Genomic DNA, 22,428 nt, shown 5'->3' with positions numbered 1-22,428 from the left:
AAGTACTGTAACTCTAAGGTCAAGTCAAATCTAGCGAATTAATTTCTAATTTAAGCGCAATTTTACTCTTTCCAAATAACTCTATTGTTTACCTTCTTGTAGCAGTTCTAGGGATTAGATAAAATTAATTTCGTCGTTTCAACATTGTATGCGTTTTATTTAGCAAATTAACTTCTAGTTAATATGTAATTTGAACTCATTCTCAAAAGTCCTTCCATTTATTTTTTTCTCTGTAGTTTTGGTGATCCCGGTTAGAGCTGATTTAAGCCCGGTTGGAATGCTGTTTCATGATCTATCTAATACCAGTTTCTATTCTAAAATCATATTTCTTTGCTATAAAAATAGTAGCGTCCAAGTTTGCAGTTAATCGTTGGAAAAGTTAAGTAAAAATCTACTAGCAAAGAGACCAATATGCTTAACAACGGTTCTAGTGCCTTCATTCCAACGCTTGCTCCAAGCAGCATGGAACGAAATTGGGGCGCCTTCATCGTATTTTGTTTATGTTGTGTTGTCCTTATATTGGGAGATATATTAACGTTAATCACTATGAAGATGAAAGCCAAGAAAGAATTACTTAAACATGACATTATGGTTATTAGTTTAGCAACTAATGATATCATTAGTTGTCTCTTGATTTCTCCCTTTGTTATTGGTACTTTTATATCACCTACAGGTACTTTCGGTAATACGGATACCTGTCGAATGTTGGGTTATTTTCGCACATTCACTTGTGGGTCATCATTATGTATCGTTTTATTAATGTCCTTAGAGCGAAGATTAGCGATATTAACACCATTTTATTATCGTTTAAATGTCACAAGCAAACAAGTGGTGATCTCTATCTTAGTTGGTATGTCCATTTGCTTGGCTTATGCAGCATTACCTTTAGTTGGTGTTGGCCAATATGGACGAAGTAAACCGAGAGGATTGTGTTTCTTACGACTTACAAACCCAATTGATTCTGGTTCACGAGCAATGACAATTTCACTAGCTGTTGTCGTTTCCTTAATCTTACTTGGGATATTGATATGTAATATTCAAGTACTTCATAGCATATTTGAAACCCTTCGTGAAGCCAAAACATTTAAGGAGAAAGCTCGTCAAGCATGTCCGTTATGCAAGTTGACCATTGGAGTTTCAATTGTTTCATGCGTTTGCTACTCTCCTCTAATTGTATGTATTGCTGCTGTTTTTTATGACTTTCTGATATTGAACGTTGAATATGATTGAGCTATGCTAACTTATATTATTGAGCCAAGAGTAATAGTGATAGATATCGGATAGTACAATCTAAATTGCGTTGGCTAAAAGTCTAAAATCCCTTTTTTCCTAATATCCTACGAGCGTAGTTTTTCAATAATCTTTCATATTGTCCGAAAATATTTCCGTATTGCTATAAGAACAATCACGAGTTGCATTTTTAATCGAGTTTCTAATAGTTATACTAGATATTCCATAGGACTATCTATCTCAATAATCTTAGCCTAAATCACTTCTCTATAAAGTCGTACATTTTTGTAGTGCTTGATAGACTTTCACTGATGCGTTCGCGCGCTTTCATATTTCAACATGATGGATCTGTAGTAGTTTATGGTTTTATCAAGTCTTCCGCAGATTAGAATAGATAGTCTGAATTATTTTCGCCTGTTAATACCTTCTACGTTAGTAATCTCTCTATACACTTTTATGGCGTAGTTTTGACAAGAATGAACTGTCGGAGAGTAGGGCTTTACTGAGTATTTGATAGATATTTTAGATTTGGATACGATTGTCGAAGTGCTCTTTCTTTAATATCTCATATTTTAACCCTATTTGCAGGCATAATTCTATATTTTTAACATTAATGAACTGTTATAGCATACAATTTTACATAGTCTTTATTGGTTGCGGTATACACAATTACTTGTATATCGGGTTAGATAGGCTAAATCATTTCATTTTTATGTCTTATATTTTAATGGTCTCTCAATGCTATTTCATATCACATTTCTTTATTTTTCAGCATCAATGAATAATGATAGTTTACAACTTAATAATAGTACTTAATATTGAATTTCATAGTCCAAGTCACATTCGCATTGATTACCCTTTATTTCTTTCCCGCTGCATTCCCATGTTTCCAACATGAGCTAACCTTAGTAGTTATGCTTTTATCAGATAAACGTTAATTAGTTGTCTTGAATGTGGTATTGGAAAAGATAGCCGACTTCATTTTTATCTGCTTTTTTTAGCATCTCTTACTGCTGTTTTATGAGTTTCCGCAATTCAAAGCAGGAAGAAAATTTCATAATTTTGTAGCTTAATCATACTTCGAAGCCATAAATAAGCATTACATACTATGGCTTAGCTTACTTTCATCTCTGATATTATTCACCTATTGTGATTTATTTACGTGATATTTCTTCCATTAGATTTACGACGTCTTACTGAATTTCGACGTAAAAATGTCAGTTACAGTCGAAATTTGGATACAAAATTCTATTTGGATACATATGGCTTTGAATCCAATCATATATGGAGCGGCTAGGGAACACCTACGTCATTACTTTTGCCATATTATGAGGGTTGTATGCTTCGGAATGTGTTTCAAAGATTTTTCTAATGGTACGTAAAAACCAATAGCATAACTTGTTAAAATTAAAAGGTAATGGACTTGATAAAGCTCTAGTCTCAATAGTCTCAGAGTATAAATGGAATTCCAAAGAGTAAATTGTTAAATATAGATCTTGCATATGTGAAATTTTGCTACAGCGTAGTGGAAATGGACTTGTAATAAGAATAGACTATACCGTACATAGAAATATGTACTACATTTTAGTATTGCAGCTACTTATCGGATTGGAAAGAGTCAAAATTTATAAGAATAGATATATGTAATTTTTTCAATTTCACCTATTATTAATGCAAACTTACCAGTAATTCTCTCATTCGCGTAGAAATCTCTCAGGAAGAAACATCTATGTTAAAGAGACTCCAAAGAAAAATTGAGAGTCGTGGCAACTTGCTCGGTTCTGCGAGAACAAGTATAGCAATGATGACCCCTACATTAAGTACTGATAAAATTGATAAAGTTGATGAAATCACTGAGGATACAGACGTGCTCAAAATTGAAATTACACCCACTCAAATGGCGTGTAAGTTATAACTGAGCTATACAGCCAAGAGAAAATAACAGTTTTAAATAGTAAATACGTTGTAAGAGCTTTTAATTCTGTATTATTAAAAGAGAAGATATTGTAATCGTATTAATAAATTAGCGATTTTGATTAGTTTCGATTCTTATTTATATTTACATTATTTTATTCCTATTTGAGTTACCGATAGTGATCTATTCCACGACATTGAAAAAGATTGATAGCATATGGATATCAATCATTTACTTTATTCTCCATCTTTAAAATATTACTATCATCTATCCAACATTAATAGTAATGAACACAGGTAGCAACGTTATTGCATCCAAGAAAATTATTGAGTGCAATAGCCTTTCCATTATAATCTGATCTAAATTCATAACAAGTAAGGTTTAGCTTATATTCCTAATCTGTAACTAAGGGTAGCCCCCTCCCCTGTTAATTACGGTAAATATTCTCATTTTTAGTATCGTGTAGATAAAACTACATACGATATTAGTTATTAGTCATGCTATTAACATAATATTGTATATTGTACAATTTCATTCACAATAAGGTTTATGAAAATATCATAAATCTGTTTCTGATTTCTAATTGATAAATTTCAATAAAAAGTCATTAAAGACTATAAAATGCTCACAACTGATTAGCTGAATTTGCTCATACTTAGAGTATAAAACGAGAAATTTCTGCCGTAAGTGCTTTAAAAATTATTACTTGCGCGTCTTATAACTATTATAAAGTTAAAAGAAATCGTAGTCTTTACCTCGATGAATTATTCGAGCCAATAGATTATCATATTCTTAGTAATTACGAAAGCTTGATCGCAATTACATCTGTCGTTAAAACATTGAATTTGAATGATATTAAAAGATATAATTATTTAATTTTAGAGTAGTCTAGTTTGCGATCACTTGCATGATATGAATCATTCTTTTTATATCTTATTAAGATAGATACTCGATTTAGTAAAGCAATTTGTTATTTTTGTTGCCTTATAACTGAATAATTAGCAGTCTTAGCTCGTGCATTGAGTAGATCAGGAATTCTTACTTATTATCGCTGATAGTCTTAAAAAATCTGAGATTATATAGAAACAGATTTACAGTACCACTGAATATATCCTTGTAGTTAAATTTGAGTTTCAATACAATAAAGTTTAATTAGTTGCAGTTTCCTTTCGATTGGAGTTATCACAAGATTTTAAGTAGGTTTTGTCGTAGTGATGCGTGCTAAATAGACCTGGAAGCTAAAGTAGTTAAAAGCTTATATACCATGTTGATATGAAAATAAAATTTTCGGTTACGCTCGTTAGTAAGTTAATTCATAAAATGACGGTAATTCAGTTATCATGATTATCTGCTAAGTCTCTGCGATAAGAGTAGTTAAGAATCATGCGCCATCATTGATGATAAGTTTATATTTCTGTAAAATTGACACCTATGGTGTAGGCATTAGATCATCTAGCATCAAATCAGAATTCATTTTATGTAGCTATTTACAAATTGCAAGTGCTTAAGTAGCCATGGTGGATACTGTAAAAAATTAATATACTAGAAAGTTGATGAAAAATGGAAGACGTTAGGAAACACACACAAGTGTAATCATCGATTAATCAAGTCCGAGCTAGACTATAATGCCTAAATAGAAATAATTTACTTTCTATAGCTATTTATATGTTGCAACGAACAAAAATAGCTGATACCTACTTTCTAATATTGATGAAAAAACTTCGATTGCTACAAGATTACGAAAGAGATATTTATAATTATAGGATTCCTCAAGTAGTCTACATCTAGTTGCCTTCATTTAGAAGGATAAATAACATCAGCCTTAAAATGGCATATAAAATGAATTTTATTAAGTTGTATAGATTATAAAATGGCGGAATACCGTAATCAATCCAATACTTTGGACTAATAATTTTTTGCTTACATGTATTGCACCAATATGGCAATAATAAAAAAGCATTTAAGAATAGACAGTATATATTAGCCATTGCAATACATGTGAATTTTATAATGAAATGTAATGAGTAACAAAGGATAGCATTTGTTATATCATTGCAGATTTCCTGAAAAGTATTTATATATATATATATACTGCAAAATAGCGGTCTCGTATATGATTGCTTAGTTTTCATGTCTGTTCATAAAAATAGTGCTTCGATTTGAAATGATAACTTTGAATTAAAAAATTAGAATGAGAGCCGATTAGTTAACCAAACAATAAAGATTGGAGAAAATAAGGTAAAGATTCTTATAAATGTTTGATTATTCGATGTATGAAAATGGAGATATCAAAGTTAGATAGAATAATGTTGATGAATGCAAATTTGTTGTAACATAATAGTATCAGATGGCAATTATAAAATTATCTTTATCGATTACAACTTGGTTGAAAGAAATGAGATTAGAAATCATGTTTGTAAATAAAAGAAAAGCGCAGATACTTGCAGGGATAGCATCAAAATAGGTAAATCACAGTTAATACGTTATGATACAATATTCTTTAAGAATCTTATTCAATCAATGTAACGACTACAAGAAGAAAGATATAAATAGAGAGTTATATGGTGCTTGATAGATAGCGTAAAGGAATAAATATCAAGGTTGACTGAATAATTGGTAAGATATGGGGTTAAGTAAGCCGTTATCCTTTGGATTTTTATAACTTTTTGCCCAAATCAGATGGATTGCAATAAATGCAATAAGTCATCTTGAATCTAATAAATGATTGAAAAATGAAGCTTAGCTATAATTCATTACGTAAGACCCTCTCTTTTCATTTTTCAATGTATGCAATATATACTAGCTTACCTTGCATCCTGCTAACTTCCATTTTAAAGCAGAGAAATCGGTAACTTCAATTAATTCTTTTTGACCATAGTCGATATTGGTGTATTTAGTTTTTCTACATTATTTTAGAGTAAAAATTAAATATTGACGCATAGAATTGATCAACTAGTTGATTTATTTTGAGACGGTCTAGCCAAGAAGTAGCAAAAGAATCATAGTGCTACTGTTATTATTTATGGACAAAACAATATTTCTTGCACTTTATGATCCTTAAGTAAGACATAATAAAAACTAATAAAGATCTACTTACGTAAAAGTTGCATACAACATCCTTTCTATTAAAGCGCATATTGCGCAAAATATTGTCTTGCCAAACATCATCGATTCTTCAACTTTAATTAATGTTATGATATCCTTGATTTGCCGCTCCGTGATGTAGTTCAAGTGTAAGTCTCGAATTGCTCTTATAAGCTCCTAAGAGTTATTTTAAATAGATACAACACTTAGAAATCTTGAGTAGATAATTACAAGTTTAAAAGGTACTAGAACCTTAGTGGCATGTACCGCTATCTACAATTTTCAAAAAATTCTTGATAGTTTCCAAAGTGAATACGCTAGTTTTTAGGAATAGCGAAAGGCTTTAATTTCAAATTACTATATTTTCGCAAAGTTCTAAAAGGATCATTCTAGTGTTCATGATATTAAATTATCGAAATGCAATACGATTGCGAATGAACTAGCGGATAAATTATCTTCTACTAAGATAATCTGTAGGCGACTTTGAGCTTAATTCTAAATTTAACTTGGAATTCTAAGAAGATAGGCTTTATCAAGATCATCTTCGTCTATATATTTACCTTGAATGTAATCAATCCATTTGCAGTAGAATTGATCTTTATAAAATACTTGGAGTAGAGATTTTTACGACGTTTACTATTAAGTAAATACGAGAAATTTCAGAAAATTCAAAATTAGATACTCTATAACGCATAGTTAAAATATACGTTTAGCACTATGCCTAGAGAAACAATTTAAATCAGTACTTTAAATGATAATACACTACTCAAAATGACTCTTATATCTCATTTATAAATTACCTGACAACTGCATGTTTTTCTAAATAATCCATTGGTGTCATTTCTATTAAGTTAAAATAATAAGACAATTTTGTAATTCACGTTTAAAATCGAATATGTCATTATGAAAATACTTAGAATTATACCTATAATACCTATAATTATTTTACCTTCTAATAGTTTCATATCGCCTGGTAATTCGAATCGGCATGCTTGCTTAGAGAAAGCAATTCGACTTTGTAACCACGTTGGAAATTTATGCTGCAATAAAGATATGATCAAGAGCGTTAATTCCATGCATGGTTTGCTGTACTACGCGAAAAATGAGCGATTATACACTAACAACTAAACAAGAGATAATGCTACCAATTTAAAGTAATAATTTTATATTCTTTTTCTTAGTTAATTAAATCAGTGATAGAAGAGAGGCACTTTTTGTCCATTTTATCCACTGTATCGCGTTCTATGACTATACCAATAACTAACGAGTGGATAATGCTATCAACTTAAATTACCGTACAACTTTTGTATTTATTCTCTTCAGATAATTTAATTCAGCGATGGAAGAGACATTGACTGCTATTTAACAACTTTTCCATATTCTATTGCTATATCAATGACTAAAGAATAGACAATGTAAGCAATTTATAAAACTGTTTCTGAAATTGAGTGCTAGATGGGAGATTTGGTGCCATTTTTGTTAGAAAGATCTTCTTTCATGTTTTTTTGCTCTACTATGTCCGATTTTCTTATCAAAGAATGGATAACTTAAGTAACTTACACTAGTAGTAGTCAAGGACTGTTTCCTCTCTTGAATTGAAGGCTTTTCTTGGGCAGAAGGTTTTTTTTCTTCCTCTTCCACCTTGTGGATATGTCTTCGTCTGGTTTTCATCTGAATATCAAGTAATTCGCGAATATTGTAGACTTGATTTTTACCTACAGTTTTCCTATTTGAAACTTTCCTATTGATACAATAATCCTATTAGTTATTTTATTGAAAAAATTTAAATTCAACAACATTTACTGGAATACAAGCCAGTCTATTCTTAAAACACATTATTACGGCTATCGTTGGCTTACTTTACTGATTGATCTTGATTAGTGCTAGACTGGATAATAACTTTAACCACATCTTTTTCATTAATACGAATTTCTGGTGGTTTTCTATCTTCGGTAGAACCCTTTACTTCAGCAAGTAATGGCTGCGGAGCACTAAGAGATCGATTTCTACGTGTATCGCTAAGTTTATTAGCTTCTGGTGATTGCAAAGCTGTTGTTGTAGATGGCGATAGATTATCCTGTTGATTCTCTCTTTCACTTGGACGGGTAGAAGATGTTTGTTTGGAAATTTTACTGATTGAAGTATGGCTACGTGACCGGCCAGTTTTAGGACGAGTAATTTTTATAGGAGCGTCATTAACTTGCAGAAAGACATTATCTTTTCGCTTTGGTGAAGTTTCTTTATGCTCTTTAATGGTTTTTGGATGGCTGCTAGAATGAAAACTGGTTTTCTTATGTTTCTTGAGAGATCCTGTTGTTTTTGAAAGGATACGATAAAATTCATCCAGACCTTCATCATCTAATGATGCAGAGCTTCCACGACTATCCGATCGAATATATTCGGATTGAGAAGACTGGACACTTAGCCGTCTATCGTCGTTATTTTCATCATTGCTATCATGATTCTTATTATCATCTTCCGCATCAATAGCCTGGCTGTCTTCTTTAGTATCTTCTTCTAAGCTTGATGATTTATCTACAGAAGGGGTACGACTAGGGCTTGTTTTAACCTCTTCTTCTGACTTCTGATCATCTTTCTTTTCAATTTCTTGAATTGTTTCTTCCTTAGAGTCTTGAATGAGATCAGCGATCTCACCACCAACCTGATGATCATCTATTCTGTTTTCTTGTAGATTTAAATTTTCCTGAAGATACAAGAATAAAAGTAGTTATCAATTTAATTAAAAACTTGTCCATTTCTACCACTGCAGATTAGAAATGGTTTAGCATAGAACGCTAAGATTATGGCTTACATTTTTTAATTCAGCTTCATGATTTTTTTCTGTAGATTGAAGACTATCCTTTCGTTGATTTTTCACCTGCGACAAATCATCCTCCTGTGAAATCATAGCATGAGTAGCAGCTTGTCTAGCTAACTTTAAATCTTCATCATCGTGATCTTTAACTTCTTGTTGAATAGTAGGCGACTTAGCCTTAAAATTAGCTGATTTCGAATGATTGATTTTAGAGCGATCATCCCAAGCTGTTTTCCTTCGTTGCTTGCTATAATTTGTTCTTGTTGTACCTGATGGCAGTATCTGTTCAACAGTCAAGATCGATTTACCAGTATTTCTTTCTTTAACTTTCTTATTAGAACTATTTATGAATGAATATCGATCATATTCAGTCGTTTTTGAATTTCTAATCAATGGGTTTTCAACACTTTTAGATTTAAATCGGCTGCTATTAGGGCGTTTGTTGATATCGACTTCACGATGATGGATAGGCATAGGTTTTGAAAATTGAAGGAATTCTATTTGGCTGATTCGATTAACCTGATAATAACGGATTATAGATAGAGAATGTTCAGGGAAGAAAGATGGCAATTATCGTCCTTTAAAGAACGCATACTATTTGAAAAGAATAGTCTCTATCCTCTGTTAAATTATTTTGAACTACTGTAGTTTATAGGCATTTAGATGCATTTTATCATCACTTCAATGGACCTTATAACTAGCTAAAAGGTATCGAACGCAATAATCATCCTTGCAGCTAAATTTTAGATGCATGCTGTTTAAGAGTGTAACCTTCGATTCGGTAAGGTTAGCAGCACTAGTTTGCAAGAACAATTTATTCTAGTTGACATATAGCTGTTATGGAAGTAATTAAAAGCTACTGTAGATAATTTTTATCGATCGTACCTGTATACCTATTTAGACGTTTATCGCCTTAAAAAATTATCTCAATTTCTCTGTTACGTTTATAACTATAGCCCACAAGAATTTATATAAAACTTTTTTAATCCGTTGCAAATTACTTGAAACAATAAGAAACTTTAATTCTGATATTTTTACTACCGTTTCGTACTCTATTTGTATTTACAAGATAGGAAATCAAATCGGCATTAGTAATTAATCTGAAACTAATATTTAAATCAAGCAGATTGTCGTAATAGCCACATTTCATTCATATTTAGATGGTAGCTTGAAGCTATTTCTATTAAAATCTTACCCGATTATCCCCTAGCCGAGAAACAATTTCTTTTCGCTATTAAAATAGTAGGAAAAAATAAGTAAGATTAATATCAGATAATTGCGATATATGGTGGAAAATAGCCATGAATTAATGTTTGATAGATTAATTCAATGAATGAAATATCATAAGAATACAGTACAATAATAAGTCTAAAAAAAGAGATTGAAGGATATAAAAAGAAATTCTTCAACTACAGAAACAGCTAAGGAGAAAATTAATCTGCTTAATGAAGGCTTCTAGGAAAACATTAAATGTAAATGATCAATTTTTACAGAAAATTGCATTGTAATATAGACTGCCAGAGAGAGATTTAGAGCTTTGTTAAGTTCCGGTAGTACGTATGCCGGAAGGTGGGAATAGATTTCAAATGAAACGATACTAACTGTCTATTAATTACTACTATATAGGAAAGGAAATCTTAGTAAGATAAATTTAGGAAGAAGGCTCATGCAGGTATCAAGTATAATGTAGCGAAGAATAAAAATAGATTCTTAAGATGCAAATGACAACTTCATAATCTGAGAGGAAATACAGCAGAGAAATAGAAAATGATTATTACGGTACTCGACTATTTAGAACTTAAATGTAAAGAATCGTTCAGGTGATTAATATTTCTAGATTGAATATAAAGTGATAGGATAAATTATATATAATTAATACTCAAAAGTGGCCTGAAAAAAGTGCCAGGTAGTTTAATACGAGACTGGATTGGTAAAAAAACTAATTCTTAATGTGGAAACACATATAAGTTACATCAGCCTAACCATTACTGTACAGAAGCTAAAGTTACTTCTCAACAATGAAATAAACCAATGGTATATAAAAGTCATCCGTATTGCTAAATAGCATTTACTTGCCATTTAAAACTAATTAAAGAAATAGATGAACGAATTAAGAAAGGAAACAGGAAGTTTCATTACCGTTGTAGGTGCTGTTCTTGGACGTTGAGCATTTACGCGAGCTGCATTAACCAAGCAAACACTGACCGTGCTAGTAGCAGACTTAGGTCGCCGAACCGGGGCAGTATTGGGTCGATTTGATCGAGATTTTGAATGATCGGACGAATAATCGCGGCAAATTCTACCTGATATGGAGGATTTAGATCGTTCAATAGCAGCAGTGAGGGCTGCTCGTCGATTAATTTGTTCCTGATCTTCATCTTGTTGAACCGATGAAAATTCATATCCAATTATCGACGGTGGCCTTTTCAGAAGTTCATATTGATGATCATACTCTGCCGAAGCAGCATGGTGAGTAAATGATGATTTATTACAGGTTAATTCTGACCATCGTGATGGCGATGGTATCGATCCTGAGTAATAGTTACGATGGATGATATCGTCTTCATCATCATCGTGATGGTAAGTTAAGGTAGATTTGCTACCAAATGTATACCATGGCATTAAAGGATCCTGCATAATGACTTTATTTTGCCATCACCTACGTATAAAATATGGAAGAAAAATAGCATTAGCCATGAAAAATGAAGGATTAATACCGAGTAGCTAAATAGTCTGGCTTATAATTCTCATCTTTAAATTTTAAAATAAAAAGGATAATGACATCACTTAATCCTTAAATCTTTCGAAATAAGTTGAGATATAATATGTCAAAAATGAAATTATTACTAAGTTACTTAAAGCTTAATAAAAGATATTGTTACATTTCAATTAGTGTTTTGGTTGTTCAATTATGGTTTTCTAGCTATTTTTCAGACTTGCTTAGCGGTAAACCAATCATGCTAACAGTTTTAAAATAGATTATAGGATTAATGTTAAAGTGGCTGTCCGCTTAATTATTCTTTGTAACGATCGCATTAGTATTATAAAAAGACTATAATGTCGAATAGACAACCACTTTTCGGACTAGCTACTAATCTTGGCCATGTTTGTATTTTGAAAGCAACTGTTGACTGATGAAACGGACAGCCACTTTTGAACTTATAATGCTGATCCTATTAATATTGTAGAAAGGTTTATGTTGAATAGATAGCTACTTTGCGGACTAGTTACTAATCTTGATCACCTTTTTATTTTGCTATTAAAAGTAAACACTTGCTGCTAAAATGGACAGCCGTTTTTTAAACTTATAAAACCGATCATGCTTGCTCTTTAGAAAGAGGTAATTGTGACATATGATCGGAGTAATATTTAGATTTAGCATACTGATCTTATTACAATTTTAAAGAGAAATTATTATATATAATTTAATGCTTGGAAGAGCTAATCATTTTCAGACTTATGTTGATCAAATACCGGTAATTACTATTTAAAATTGGATAACGGTTTTGCAGGCCTACTTAAGCTGATCACTTTAGTATTTTTTAAAAAGAATTTGTTACATGTTATTACTATTTAAATGGAGAATCTTTTTTCAAGCTTAGTAGGGCTGATCATATTACTATTTTAAAAGGAGATTGCGGTACAGGATTAATAAAATAATTAATTAAAATAGATATCTATTTTTTACGATTAACGTCGATTACATTAGCATTCCAAGATGAGATTGTTGAGTATAATTTAACATCTAAACGGATAGCTGTTCTTCAAGCTTACCTGTGTAGATCAAATCAGACTCAAAGGTAATAAGATATTACTCTTGGTTTAAAAATTTCCATTAAACTAGTTAGTAGTAATGTACATTCAACTACTTTTGGTTCACATTTTAGTATCCGGAACATTGGTTAGGGTAAAAATTATTTAAGGAAATTGCGTTAACCTTTAGAGTAAAAGGTTAAATTTAAAACGTCCTTTTTAAGCGACTGTTTTGCAACTAATGTTTACCAATGATCGTCGATAGACAATAAGCAGAATGTAAAAACTTCCTCCGAAAGGCAACATAGAGAGGCTTTTTCAATGTTTAACACAAGGGGTTCCTTTTTTGTCACTTTTATGAATAAAAGTATAACGTTTGATGATAATGTCCTGGACAGTTACTATGCTGAGTTATAGTTGCTAGTCGTATTATTAGCTAAGGCAATTGAATGATGCTTCTGAATGTCATGAAAATATCCATCGAATTAACGGCGAAAGCAAGTCTATAAGATAATCAATCGATGTTCTATACAGTTCAATATTAATTCAGTTAGGACGAAAAATCATCTACGATTCATTTTTTGATAATTTTCATTACTCTGATGGTATAAAACGACAACATTCATTGATTTCGAGCCAATCGCTCTATTCATTTTCATCTGATAGATTTCTAAAATTTTAATCATTGTTTCCCAAAATGATAGTCAAACTATTGTAGTATTACTCTATAAGTTGAAAAGACTATTATTAGAGTAGTTATTAGAGTATAATCGAATTAATTTTCGACGATTTGCTGGTAATAGTGTAGGCAATTTAATGTTTATAACGCGTAATTGTATTGATGACCTGCTAGATTATCTCGGAAATTTGAGAAAATAAAAATGTCAAGCTCAAGTTTTCACTAAGTTGTTCATGTATGAGTTTAGGGAGAGATTGAATTAGTAATATTTGCTTATTTGTTACACATGAGACTTATAATTAATTATCCTTTAATTTAAGCAAAGGTTAGTTCACCCTAAAGCCACTATCATAATAAAGCAACTTCTTATTTTGTAAAAAAATTAATGTAAGACAGAAGAATTGGTCTGATAGATTGGCTTTGTACATTGAACAAGCTTAAAATATTATGAAATGGGGGCTTATACAGAATAATCTTAGTTTAGAGTAGAGTTTCCATCATGTATTCAGGGTTATCATATAGCCCGGCAGTAAATTAAATACTGAAAACTTGAGTATTTAGTCATAGATTTAATAAATTAGTTTTAAAGCCTTTGAATAATGCCGGAACTGTTTACTCTACCCAATCTTAATTTATACAGTTAGATAGGTTATTAGCTAAACCATTCTTACATTGTTAGATAGCCTTTGGACTACATTTAAACTATCTTCTGAACGGCTGGAAGTAAATTAGCTGCAGTGATTTTGACAATTCGCTAAGGAACCTATCGCTATTTATCAGTTGATCCGAAGTGGATGCACCCTTTAAATTTTTCGAATAATTGTAATACCTAAGCTTATTCATAATGATTTTAAGCTCATAAAATAGCTTAGTTTCTAAGTGGCTAAATATGAGTTGAAAGTAGTGATTTCTTAAAATATCAGCAAGTAGATAAAAAATATCAACGGATTCAGCGAATTCAAACTTTAGTGTCCACGATTAGCATGTATAGCTCTTTAATATCGTACTGTACTTATCTCCAACTTATAGGATAGCATATTGATCATATTTTAAAGTATGAGAATCTTCCAAGCATCAGAAGAAGAATAAAAAGTGATTTCATAAATCAACCGACGGATCTGTAGTAATAGGTAAAATCGATTATCATATTAAATGATATCTTAGGCAATTGCCGACTTAATAGGAATATTGGATTCATGTCGTAGGAGAATCACTATATATAGTGCGAACTTGCTCATCTTTTATGAGGATTTCCGGAGTTAGTCGGAGAACCATAAGAGTAGATAGACTAGTTTAGGTGCTATCATTTATTTATTATTCAACTGCAAGATACTTTGCAATAAATAACGTAATACTACAAGCGGTAATAGTATGATCGCTACAATACATGGGAATCAATGATGCAAAATTATTGCTTTATCTCTTTCGTTGTTTTAACGTTAGCGTTAATATGTTTTCTGCGAAGAGTATTACTAAGGTACATGTTATGAGTTAGAAATCACTCAGATTATGATTATGTATTAAATATGATATCAACTATGGTTGCAAGAAATCAATATGGCTAATAGCAGTATTATCCGCAAGTAATTAAGAAAATGTCTACTGTTACAAATATGTATCCTGAAAAATAATTGATAGCTCAAGCCTATAAATAGAAAAATGTCCAAATACGACTTTATCTGCAGTATCATCCTTCAAGATCAGTTTACTATAACATCAGAACAGATTACCTACTCTATGATACAAGCACGATATTATAACAGTAATAAATTATTAGTGAGATTAAAACGATCAAAGTAATGAGACTATGTTCACTTTGCAATCATACGTCTACAAGAGATTTAATTAAATGGATAATGACTTAAATACATCAGTATAAAATATGTCAAGTTTCAAGGATTATTAACGCTTGACTAAATATATGATACTACTTTGTAATTGAAATAAAGCATTATAACGATTCAATAAGTCAAATTAATGAGATTATATTTGCTTTTGCATGTTAATATGGAATAAAACGAGTAACTTATCAATCGCATTTGTATCACACAGGTTTAGCTTAAAGTATTATATCTTAACTTTACTAGGAAACGAAATTTAATTTCAATTTAATGACAGTAGAAGGTTATCTCTTTCTTTACGCTATCATAGTAAAACATTATATAAAAAATGGAGAATATATGATATTTTACGGTAAACTCTATTACTCAATATCTAGTTAAAGGATCATAGATCAGGCTATATATCCGTCATGATAGATATCAGCTCACCTGATGCAGCTAATATTTGGCTAATTGATAAGTAGTTAAAATTTCAAACCATTCTTCTCAGGTTAAGATTGCATTCCCTTCTAAGACGACGAAACTAATTTACTCTCTTTAATATGGAAGTGATCGAAGCTTGAAAAATAGATGACATAAAGACTACCGTTTAGTATAGGATCCAATCAATTATATTATGGAAAAGTCATTACTCATACATGTTAATCATGATGGATGGGTTAAGCTCAGGTTGTTATGGCAACGTCAACAAATATCCCACTATTAACTCAAGGCTTAACAATAAGGCAAAGAGTCGATGTTGATGCTTTCTAATTGATCTTAACAAGCTACTAGTCATTATATTACATGACGCCTTGTAATGGAATTAAAAGAATACATGTAGAAAAGATTCAATGGGATAAAAAATACTTTGATCAGTGATGGAGTGATCAATAGTTATTATGGCAGCGATATCAATTCGTTATCATTATTCAGATTGGCTGTATTAGGAATTACAATAGTCTGGCGGAAACGATTATGCCTTGGCTTCACTACCTATTGCAATCTTATTTGAATATCAAGATAAAATACGAATACAAGTCATTATCTGTAATAATAGACTGATGATTCATGATTATAAAATCATATTAGGTTTTGATGTAATCATCATGCAATAGAGTAGCTGTCGGCTAGAGATAAATAGTGTTAATCACCACGGAAATGACTCTAAATGCTTATAGAACACTGAAACTAAAATTGAAAACATATGCTTCGCTAGCAATATGCTACAGTTTATTAATAAGTAAAGAGACTATTTTAAATAAGATAAGTCCGAAAGCTGAGATTTGAAATAAGCGCAATCTATGATTGTTATTGATGTATAATAATGAATGATTATTAGATTAATTCTTTCTATAACGTAATAATTCTACATCCAAGAGAGGTAGCTAGATTTGTCCTAATGTTATAATGTAGTGTGCATAGATACTGTTGGATTAAGAAGAAATTCTCCGCTAATAATATAGATGATACTAAGTAAAAAACCATTAATTCTTTTTTGGGACTAGAAGAAAGATTTGGTATTATGACTGGAATCTTGAATAAGTATTGTTCTACCGTGCATCTATAATACTAACGTTAAAATATAGCTTACGTTCATCAAATTTATTCTTGTTTACGCTAGTAGTTTCACGGTGTTTAAGAAGGTTAGGTAGCTAGACTTATGCTGATAATTAATTTATCATGGACATAGAATAGTGTCACAACCCTCACTTGTGGCAAAGGAAAGTAAAGAACTCTAGTGTAGTTACTTAAAACTTGGGCTATTTCTCCCAGTACTTTCAGTTTCTATGAGAGAAGTATTTGAGAACTCGCTTTCTCGGCTGATCTCCACAGACAACTGACTAATTATTACACTATTCTTCACGATATGAGTCTTGCCGTTTCTTGAGCAATTACTTACTTTATTCTACAATCACACGCGCTTAAATAGGTTTCTACAGTGAATTCCAATATTAACGAGTGAGAATTCATGCTTTACAAGTTACATTAATTAGTATAATACCATTACTAAATATACATGTCGATATTCTCAGACTTAGATAGCTACAAGCTATCAGGTGTTAAGACGCTTAACCTTCGTCCATATACAGCTCAATTTTTAGAGATTAACACACCTTATAAACCTACAGTAAATTAACTGCTAACAACTTCTATTTTTATCTCATTTCTACCATCCTATTATCAGCTACAAGCGCATTAAAACATAGCACATAACCTTATCTTATCTATTCATAAGCATTCATTAATTTACAGTTACTTAATTAGTAACGGCGTACCGTGACAAATAGGTACGATAGGCATGAAGATAGTAATTAAGAAAAGATTCTCACCTAACGACATGTTATTCAGAGTGCAAGCTATTTGAGGAGATTTTAATATTATAGCTAGGATCTTAAGTCATAACTGTCTTATTAAATTATTACTAGCTTTTACCAGCAGTTATATAATGCGTTCAAGTTGGGTAACTATAATTGACTCACTTACTGAATGCAAAAGTAAATCTTAAATTCTTGAATAATGCTCTATAGAATAATTTATTAAAAGGCAAATAGACTATTTTAGGAGAGATTTAGTTTGGCTTTATAGTGGAAACCTTAAGCATTGGCTGTTCTATATTGTCTAATGGTAATATTTAATACTTTATTAGATTGCTATGGCCTATGCTAACGGTTCTACGTCTAAATTAGTTAGCTAAAACAGTGCGACTTATAGAGTGCAATACGCGTAATATGTTGTATGTTTATGAGAAGATCTTTGCTAATGATTTAGGATAAAAATTTTATTGATAAATTGATATACTTTGGTAATTATGTGTCCAAATTTTGGCTTGTTGTGGCAGTTTTATGTTATAGCGAGTAACTAAGCTTAATAAAGTATGAGAAGGATAATAGAGAAAGGGTAATGTTCGGTTCGTTGCTTAGAAAATTTTTTACTCTTAATAGTAAGTCGACACTATCAGAAGATAATATAATTGAAATAATTTTTTAAATGGCCATCCCGTAAGTTTACGAAACTTAATTTATTTTTTTGTAACGGATTCGATAAATATACTTTAAACGTCTTGAGTAATGATGATTTATGTAAAGGGATATAAAAATCATTAATATTGTAAGATCGCTCAAGATATGTTAAGTAAAGATTTTTTATTTATATTACAGCTATTATCGTTCATCATAATTTACTCTACAGTAGGTTTGCTATAAATAATTTTGCTTGTTTACTATATAATCACGGTATGTTATATTATATAACTTTGGACTTCTTAAAATTTTTAAAGAATTTCTGACTGTCTATATACGGATTGAAATATTATTCAGTCTTCTACGGTATGTGCAGTATACATTTTACGCTATACGGTATGATAATATGAGATTTCATTTTCGACGACATAATGCTCACGATAATGAAATTAATGTAGGCATATTCTTTACTTGTATTTATGTGATTGAGTAAAGTACTGTGTTCAAAATTTGAAACTGTAAAAGTTAATCCTTTCTTTTTATTTTCGATGCTGGCGGTTTAATTGTTGTATATCGATTTACGAAATCTTATTAATTTTTCATTTGGCTGTTATCTTATGGTCAGATAATCAAGGAATTAAAAAGGAGTACATTCAAAAGCAGCAACATTTTATCGCTGACGATAGATTTTACAAAATTAGCATTAGTTTTTACAGTTAATTCGGATAAGAAAGGAATACAAGATTTTTTACCAGCTAAATATCAATCGATTTGTCTTAATGTTGCTTTAATTACAACTTTAGCATTTTCTTTATAGCTTTGTAGTATTGCGGTAGATGGTAATTAAGTAATTACAGTACATCATAATAACAATACAGAAATAATTTAAAGATGGTAAAATCTTTTATCATATAAACTGAGTAAGTTCAAGAACAAGCTTACGTACGATAATTGAATATGAAACTATAATGATATTCCTTTGTTGACAATATTGTACAGTTAAAGTATTTAAATAGCGTATACGTAGGCTACAAATTATGAATCTTAATATTTGTATATCCATTACTTATTTTGAAGTTCAGAATTGTTGTGCCGTATGTAACTTGATATAAAAACTACTGCACTTATTCTTGGAGAACAGTAGAACACTTACATAAGCGACAAAATTGCTTACAATCAGAACAAATTCATTCGGAAATAGAAATCTAAAATTAAATTCATTATGCAAATACTGTATAAAGAATATGTCAAAAGAAAAAATTTATAATCTATATGAATGAACAGCTAGCGAGCTAGCGATCCAATATTCTATGTCAATAAAAAATTTCTATCTACTAGCAGAATGTAAGAAATTCAAACCAATAGAAACAGGGTCGACTTTATCATTAGCTAATAAATATTTACATTAAATTCTACTTCTATACATACAGTAAGTGCAAGCATTTGATGTAATTCTAGATACAATTCTCTTGCAAAGCGTATGATAAGAAGCTACGGCTAAAATACGCGTAAGTATCACTTTAACCATTCAATTATAATCTAGGATACATAATAATCGAAATTTAATTTAAAAATAAACTTTCTTCTGCTGAAGTATAAAACAAGATAACTACGTTAAGTTCGAGCTGAATGCATTTTACGATAAAAGCAGCACACTCTTAAAAATTGATTGTTGCATTCATAATTTAGCTTAGTCCTAGTTTTGGGTTTGTTTAGACGGATAAATATTATAACAGTTGACAAATAATCACTTACAAGATTGTAATTACTAAGGCATCACAAGAACTCATAGCTCCGGTATTAATGCCTTTGCAAGTTAAAGAAGCTATTAAGGTAAGAGATTTTGTAGGTGTATAATCTTTAGTTGTAAAGGAATTAAATGTAAATGACATAAAATTTTAAACATGATTCATTATATCGCAATCTCCTAGGTTAATCTCCAGTGCCTGATTATCCTAAATGTAAACATAAGAAACCCAGTACCAACAACTATTAACATACACAACACCAATTACTTTAGATATGGTAATGTACAGTAGCAAATCTACCTACCAAGTTTATCTGATCTGAATTGAGGCAATTTGGACATCTCCATCTATTCGGTATAGTGTTTGAAATTACACCATCGTCACGATTACCAATACAAGATGGATGAACTATTTGCGCACAAATAGCGCATTCCATTAGAGCCGTACTAGGTCCACCATTGCAGATATCACATTTGGTGTTAATGGGAAGAACGGGCTATAAAGAATAGGTATAAGGTTAGTAATCCATCAGATAAAATTATAAGCAAGGAGCTTATTTAACTTAAAATCTAACATTTACCGGTATGATCTACTCTTATTACATACTGTAGCAATGTATATCTTTTGTTATTAAATCTATTGCCAAAAAAGATGTCATTGCTATATACTTTTAGTGATGTATATTTCGATTGTAACGTTATTTAGGAAACACTCCTAGGTACTTGATAAGTACTACCTCTTAACTCAGAGTAGGTCCTACTGAATACCAAGTTGATTTTTATGCACATTAAATCTGACTTACTGAGATACAAACACGAAGCAAGCATGACTGTTTCATTCTGCCAGGTCCACCAAATTTTTTCATGTCTTTGCAGGTACGGCATGAACTACAGTCATCCCGGATGCATGCTTCACATTTACGGCATCTTGTACGCCGACGAAGGGAAGGCTTAGTTGCATTATGTGATTCATTACCATAATCGATCGTCGGCTTGGTATCAGTAATTATATAGCTTTCATGTTCAGGTGTGACCATGCTGTTGTAATATTTGACTAACATCTTGGAATGAAAGAAAGCATCAAATTATAGAGGTTGGTCAGCAAATTACAATTATCAACGACTATGCAATTACATACGTTTGCGGCTTCATAAATGGAACCATTCAAATGAATCAAAGCTTACCTCTCGTAAATTTGGATTAAGAATTGATATACCAGTTATTGCTAAACTTTGATCATCATCGCAATGTTCCTGAAGTGTAGACTAAGAAGTCATTAAAAATATTAGTTTTTTTCTATATTCTAATTGGAATTAGTATCTTTAAACTATAAGTAAATAAAAATCACATTCAAGTCTTGAATTAATTGAAATGGATTTTCAACGACTTCAGGAGTGGCTTGATGAAATTGTACATTTTTTTCCAAGTTGTTAGCTAAACAGGTTAATCCATCATATACTACCGCTGGTAATCTTAGACGACTAGTAGGTTTTGACTCAGAATTCCTAATCGAATTTTTAGTAACATGATTATTATCAATTAATACAGTATTAGTTGGATTAAAATAGGGCTCAGCAAGTATTGGAGTCGTCGGGTTAAGATAGCCATCAAACAATTCTGGATCCTTTCCCCAATCTTCCCAACTAGAATCAGCCTTCCGTTTCAATGATTGCCCTTCATATTGATCGTGATGGGTTACATTATTTATACCAGGCTGTACATATAATGAGTCATTCGGATGGGAAGGCTGTGATAGGGCCGCTGGTTGAAAGGAATAGCCAAATTGAAAATTGTTATAGTTCTGATTAAAAGTAAACTGATTTTGATCAACAACTTGTTGATTATAATACAGATCCTGCGATAACGGTGATCGTACTATCGGAGTAAAATTACCAAACTGCTGATCTCTATCAGAAATGGAGTAATTGTCGGAACGATAATCAACCGGGTAACTGTATTGTTGATTCCAGTTTGACAAACTCGATTCATGGAATTGATTATACGCGTGCAAGTCGCTATTTCGGAGATAGGGTGGTAACGACTGTGGTACAGCTTGCTGCATAGAGGATGTCTGCGGTTGCACTGCTTGACCTGGTTGTTGTTGATACGTCCGTTGAGGTATGATATGATTTTCCTCGTGTTGATAATCACGCGGAAAAGGACTAGCACTTCCTGAGTTAGTTGGAAAAGGCAATGAAGATATTTTTTTGTTAACATAAGGATACTGAACATCTGATGCGACGACATTTGCTGTATTGGGAATTGGCTCTTGCTCTAAATTATTATAACAAGTTTCATGCTTATAACTTTCCAGTATATCAAGATATCTTTTTGCTGCGTACCAATGTATTTGTCCAAAAAATGGATAACGAAACTTATTTGGAACCTAAAATATATTTAATATTAAAACCTATTTTTACTA

General features: G+C 31.3%; 1 protein-coding gene across 1 annotated transcript; it reads left to right on the top strand.

Moving 5' to 3' along the window:
• Window positions 1-411: 411 nt before the first annotated feature.
• Window positions 412-3,145, top strand: TRIADDRAFT_52708 (uncharacterized protein; the record flags this gene model as incomplete). The annotated part of the gene is made up of 3 exons (XM_002109024.1): window positions 412-1,173; window positions 2,412-2,604; window positions 2,937-3,145. 3 exons carry the CDS (start codon window positions 412-414, stop codon window positions 3,143-3,145), a joined length of 1,164 nt encoding a protein of 387 aa, XP_002109060.1.
• Window positions 3,146-22,428: the final 19,283 nt, after the last annotated feature.

This window comes from Trichoplax adhaerens, genomic scaffold, assembly GCF_000150275.1.
Source record: "Trichoplax adhaerens TRIADscaffold_1 genomic scaffold, whole genome shotgun sequence".
Classification (NCBI taxonomy): Eukaryota; Metazoa; Placozoa; class Uniplacotomia; order Trichoplacea; family Trichoplacidae; genus Trichoplax; species Trichoplax adhaerens.
This window is presented reverse-complemented; position numbering and strand designations above follow the sequence as displayed.